General features: G+C 44.0%; 1 protein-coding gene across 1 annotated transcript in view; it reads right to left on the minus strand.

Moving 5' to 3' along the window:
- Nucleotides 1–6,200, minus strand: part of ERBIN (erbb2 interacting protein) — a 161,772-nt gene extending 155,572 nt beyond the window's left edge. Inside the window, exons 1-2 of the mRNA XM_045285234.1 lie at nucleotides 6,162–6,200; nucleotides 110–245 (exon numbers count right to left, since the gene is read on the minus strand). Coding sequence (XP_045141169.1) covers nucleotides 110–245; nucleotides 6,162–6,200 — 175 coding nt within the window. The remainder of the gene's footprint in view (nucleotides 1–109; nucleotides 246–6,161) is intronic.
- Nucleotides 6,201–6,445: the final 245 nt, after the last annotated feature.

The raw sequence follows: 6,445 nt of genomic DNA on the forward strand, positions 1-6,445 counted from the left end.
GACTTGAGTTTCTTTGTAAGACAGTGATGGGTGCGGAGAGGTTGTCCAAGTGCAGCCCCGATTTGCAGGCTGCAGGTATCTCTTTCAGCTGCAGCAGCACTCCAACTACCTCTAATGGCACGCTCAGGTTGCAGGCAACCCCGGCGGCGGCGGTGGCTCGGCGGAGCTTCCCACGCCGGCCCCCAGCTCCACGCAGCTGGGGCTCGGAGCCTCAGCCTCGCACCGGCGGCGAGACAAAGCTGGCGCTGGGAGGAGGAAAATGGCCCGCGAAATCGCCTCAAGAGCGTGCCTTTGTTTGAAGAAACATTGGATCCCCTCCGAATGCGACGTCGGCTTCCAAGCCCAGCGGTTTCAGTGGTGCAGTGAATTGCGCTGGCCCTAATAACTCAACCTGGCGGGGTCTGCGTGTGTTGCAGAGAGACATTCTTAGGCGTTCTGTCAACACATATGGCACAGAAAGCCTCAACCGTAACATTGCACGGTTGGGTGGGTTTTTATTTTTTGGCTTTGTTTCGTTTCTCTGTTACAGGCAGTCCGAGGAGGACACACAATTCCTTCAGTGTTACATAAATCTGCCTTCACTTTGGAAAGATTGCGTCAACCCCCTTCTCAAAACAAAACCTTCATCGTAATCACCTTCGCTCACTGTCCATACTGCTTTTCAATCACGGAAAGGGCTGCGAGCCTTTTGCTCTAAATTAAGATGAGAGCCAGGTACATGCAGTCCGACTTAGCTAACAATTCTTAAAAGACGCACTTCAATCCGGATTGAAATCTGGAAACTGCTTATACTAAGGAACTCTGGTGGCACAGCGATGTAAGCGCTGCTGCTAGTCCAAAGGTGGGCGGTTTGAGCCCACTGCCCACTCTGAAGGAGATGTTAACAGTCTGGTTCTGTAAAGATGTTCAGCCTTGAAAGCCGAAAGGGTAGTTCCATTTTCTCCTACCAGGGTCGCAATGAACCCAAGGAGACTCCATCCAGGGTATGGGGGGTTGCGGTTACTGCTTTGGGTGATGTTAACAAGCAAGAAGGCTTTGTTTTGCCCAGAAAAGATAGGGAACAAGCCACACACAGCCCCCTCCCAGCTGTACTGCTAACTGCTTATTTGTCTCTGGGTCCCTGAAGTCACTGGTTCAGTTCTCTAGCCTGTGCTCCAGAAATAATTATTTATTACCAAGCATGAATAGGGTTGAATACCCTGCGGAGGGTTTTTGGCATGCAGCCAAAGAGAGGAGTTCATAAAGACCATCTAAAAATTGTTTGCCAAAATGAGTTTGTACACTGATGAAAAACATTTGGAAAAACGGTTACATATCCTTAAGACCTTCTGTTAGGGATTGGAGAATTTTAACTGGCCTCCCTTTCCCTCACAACCACACTTTTCACCAGGTTGCTGGAATTCACACACGTATTATTTCCTACTGGGCGTGAAGAGGAGACATGGCAGTCCACTTCCTAAATATTTACAGTTTTGAAACCCCATGGGGGCAATTGTGCACTGTCCTGTAGGGCCACTAGGAGAATCTACTGGATAGCTGTGGAGTGTTTTTTGTTTGATTTAGTTCCTCAATGTAGAACAGAAGTACTCAAGCTTATTTAGTGATTCCCTGAACATAAAATGAAATATCGAATTCATGGCCATAGAGTTGATACTAATTCATAGCAACCCTATGGAGCAGGATAAAACTTCCCCTGTGAGTTTCTGAGACTGTAACTCTTTGTGGGACTAAAAAGCCCCATCTTACTCCAGTGGAGCAGCTGGTGGCTTCTAATTGCTGACCTTGCAGTTAGCAGCCCACCCAACGCATAACCACTATGCCACCAGGGACACACACTCAAGTATGTCCACAGCAAGCCTCACCACCACTATCACTACCCAAAAACAACACCAATGAGTTATGTCAACTCACAACCTGTGGAGCGGAGTGGAACAGCCCCATAGGCCTTCCCAGGCTGTAAATCTTCACAGAACCAGACTGCCAACATCTTTCTCCCACAGAGTGGACATCAGAGACTTGTAACCAGAAGATAAGAGCCTCCAAGTATGTACCACACTACCTATTTTGTATGAATAGCCATTGTACAAAAAATTTTGAAGTTAGCATATTGTATAAGCAGTTTTTAAACTGTCGTGGGAAACATTGCTTCCTCACTTCCCCAAACTGCTTAGAGTCTGCACTGAAAGGGTGAGTCCCCTGAAGCATCCCAAGGTGAAGCCCTGCGCATAGCAGAGAGCCACTCAGTGCAGAAATGCAGCGCTGCATCTCGGGGTGACTCGAGCACTTGAGTATGTCCAAAGAGAGCCTCACCACCTCCATCACTACCCAAAACACAAACCCAACGAGTTACGTTGACACACAGCCCTGGAGGACAATAGAACTGCCCATAGGACGCCCAAGACTAAACCTTTATGGGGGAAGACACTACATCTTTCTCCAGCAGAGCAGCTTGGTGGCTTCTACCCACGCACCTTTATTAGCAGCTGAACACTACACTACCTACCGCCACACCAGGGCTCCTTCCTCCGCCACTTAGTAAATAGGACCAGAGAAGACCCCTAGGCTAAGACCGGCCCTCCTCCTAGGCATTTTTCACTTGACTTCATAGGCAGGACCCACCTGGCTGACCCCCATTCAGACTAGAAAAGTTGCTATAACCCCAAAGCCTTTCTTCTTTCCAAATGAAATTCTGCAGTTAAGAGTTTTATCTCTGTGAGTAGTTCATTCCTCCAGCACAAAAACCCTAAACCCGGGAAAAGTAATATTTTAAGCCATATTAGTTATTTAGACCTAATTCAAGAGATTATTTCCCAGAAGCAGCTTTTAACGGAAATAATACATGGTGAGGTTGACCACATAGGAGAGGGAAATGTGTTGTTTTTAATCGTTTTGTTAGGGGCTCATACAACTCTTATCACAATCCATACATACATCAATTGTGTAAAGCACATTTGTACATTCATTGCCCGGATATGGTTTTGTTCCTTGTAATTATATATAGTCGAGGATTGCAGACTTGATTGTTAGATAAGTCTTGTTTATACAAACTGTTAGAATGAGCCCCAAAGCAGAGGCCTTCCATGGTGGAAGCCAGGGTACACTTATCAATAGTTGTCAATGTCTTTGTCAAGTATTTTCTAAATAACCCCCTTATCAAGTAAGAAACGGTTCTGTCTAAAGCTGGACATTCAGCAGTAGTTGTTTATCTGTGCTCATAGACAGTGAACAGTGAGATGACCAGGGGACTCAATCATGTAAAATGGATTCATCTTTGTTATTCATTGCTGATTTCTAACTCAGATGAACTGCACATGCAGATATAGCCAAATCTTGATTTTTTTTTACCTCAAGACATTCCTGCCTCATGTTTCACACATTCTTTTCTTTACAAAATCCACCTACAAGACCTTGAACTAAGATAGACTTTGTTTTTTAATTATGACCCTGAAGGAAGTAAAGCCCTTCCCTAAACAAGTCTTCCTAAAGTGATGCTGCAGTGATTTACTGAACTCCAGGACCACCTCAGAGAACAAGCTGATAAACTTTGCTGATAGTGTAGCTTGATCTTCCCATTGTTATTCACCAATTAATCCATTGGGAAAGGCGGGAATCCTTTCTTTCGGGTTCCCTCTCCAAAGGCTGTGCTGGGGGAAGGAATTGCTGCTTAGTAAAAATATGACACACTTCTGAAGGATAGACCTTAAGGTTTAGCTTCCCAGGGGAATATAAACAGATCCCATTAGGGGGAATAAAAGGTACCCAGGCATAGGACCCAAGCACTGCTTTTGAAAAGGCCCTTCTAACATTTCCCTAAATAAGCTGAACAGCCATGCAGAAGCTTCAAAGGGACAAAAAACGAAATGCAAGAAAAGGCTTGGGATAATTCTTTCTCCTTTCTTCAATCCTTGGCAAAGACTTAGAGAGGTTTGGAGGCTGTTAACCAAAAGGTCAGCAGTTCAAACCCACCCAACACCCCCAAGGACAAAGATAAGGCAGTCAGTTTCCACAAATATTTAATCTTGGAAACCCTCTGACGCAGTTAGTTCTACTCTGTCCTGTTAGGTACAAAAAGAGGACGTCTCTCCGCTGAGTTGACAACAATGAGCTCAAACATACAACTGGGAGACAGCACAGGATGGGACAGTGTTGTGCAGAGGGGTGCTCTCTATGAATGGGAAGCTACTTGAGGGCACCTAACAACACTAGGTTGTGATGAGTTGTATGCGCAGGCAGCGGGGTTGGATTTTGGTTTTGTAAAGTTACCTAAAATTACATTATCACAGTGTTTTGGGTATCCATAATCTTCAGATTAGGACAGGGTTGCATTCGAAAGAAGTCTAGAAGCAAGCATTAGCTCAATTACAGGCATATGTAGTATATGATGTATTTTACAGGGATTTGCCTTCCTTATTTCCTCCTCCAGCCTAGTCCCAGGATAGTGAGCACAGGAGGGTAAATTGGCAAGTCTGGGAAGTCTACAGTACGTGCAAGAACCAAGCTTGTGGGGTTTATAATAGCTTTACCTCTTAGGTAATGCAAGCACTTCTCTCATAACACATTTCTGTTTTTTAAACATATAGTATTACTCAAAGGGGAAGTACTCCTCCATTTGTGAAAATTTCAAAAAACGTTTCTGAAGGTTTTGAATTTTTTGGTTTGGGCTCCACATATTAAGAATTCTCCTTAAACATTGTTTTTTACCCTACTAGGACTACTTTTCTCTCAAATGTTTTGTGAATTCTTAAAATGCAGGGTGAAAATAACGAGTGTATGGGGATTGTGCCTGTAATGTTTGAAACAAGACAGCCTCAACTGGGAACATAGTAACTGAGTAGGGCAAATTCCTGATTATCTCTGAACATAAATGTGACCTCCCTCATCCTCAGAATGGGCTGAGAATTCAAACTGCTTCATGGACTGCTGGGAAGACAAAATGGCAATGGGCCATGCTGGACAAGTGCTTAGCACAGTGCCTCACACGTTGCAGAGATGCAAACGCATTAGCTATTGTTGCTAGAACCCTCCATGACCAGAATGGTTGTGGTGTGCCATGAGTCAACAAAGTAGAACTGCCCCACAGTGTTCTCCTCTACTGGAGAGATCACTAGGTCTTTTCCCCCAAGGAGCCTCCAGAGGGGTTGGAACAACTGACTCTTGAGTTGGGAGTGTAACCATTGTGCCCCAGGGTGCCATTATCAAATAGTAGTAGTGCATTTTTAAATGCACCATGCTTCAATTATTTCTGAATTGGCTATATAGTTTTTCATCCAAACCAGGATATTTTTGAGAGTGAAGGCAGATGTAGTTAATATTTACAAAGGGAGAACAAATGTATAACCAGGATGGTCCAGGGACCAACCAGGGTCAATGATCACCTTAACTATTTCCAGCTCTACTGGTGTTTTGTTTTTCTAATCAACGTTAACGTTGATATAATTAGAACATTAACGTTCATATGTTCCCTGAGATAAATCAGACATTTATTTCCATCATATTACATTATGCATACTTTCCAAATCATCAAGTTACATACTGTTATACACAGGATCACTATAAATTGTAACCAATGCAAGGGGACCTCACAATAGCAGGGACTAAATACTCTGGTCTAAAATGTCAATTACTACATTAAAACGTTTCTTAAAATTTTTTAGTGAAGAAGTATATCATTCTTAGTTTTGAACTAAAGGTAAATGTCCCCTCCATGACCAGAATGGATAATGTGTTGTGTTAATTAGTGTTCTCTATTTTACTTCTCTGGGTTTTAATATCCATTGTAATGGCTACACAGAATTCACAGACAATGTTCATGACTCAAGGGTTTATTGAGAAAGTTGACAGGTTGTAACGCCAGTGAGAAATGCTCAGGATACAGTTGCTTATCAAGATACATTACCAAGTTCTTTCAGGTCTGCTAATAAATACCCAAAGAAGCAAATCGCTCTGCAGGGAGGCTCAACTGTAGGCATTCAGCTTAAGCTCCACTGGTCAGCAAACCCAGCTTCCTGAATAAGTGCCCCAAAGATCTCACTCCAGTAAGCCTTCGCCCAAAGGCACTTAGTTTCACTTCTGTAGAGCAGCAAGTCCAACAGCCCCAGTTAAGTGCCCGGAAGCATCTCACTACAAAAGCCAGCCTCCTGCACAAGAGTACTTAACTTTACTTGCTCCATCACATTTGGAAATTCATCACTCTGTTCCATGCTACGGCTCTTGGTTCTGCTACTCCTCTGATATTACAGCTATCTTCTGCATCCAGGAGGTTCACTGAGCAGGAATCTCAGGTCCAGAGAATTAACTCCACCCCTGGATCTTACTGGTAATGAGAACCCTCTTACTTGCTTCTCAGAGAACTCATTTTAAACACAGCAGGATGGCATTACAGGGAATCCCGTTCACAATGACTCAGTATCTCCCTTCTCCCTGCATATACCCACCCCACCCCAAG

Source organism: Echinops telfairi, unplaced genomic scaffold (assembly GCF_000313985.2).
Source record: "Echinops telfairi isolate 266 unplaced genomic scaffold, ASM31398v2 ScPeMD7_7469;HRSCAF=8507_1, whole genome shotgun sequence".
Classification (NCBI taxonomy): domain Eukaryota; kingdom Metazoa; phylum Chordata; class Mammalia; order Afrosoricida; family Tenrecidae; genus Echinops; species Echinops telfairi.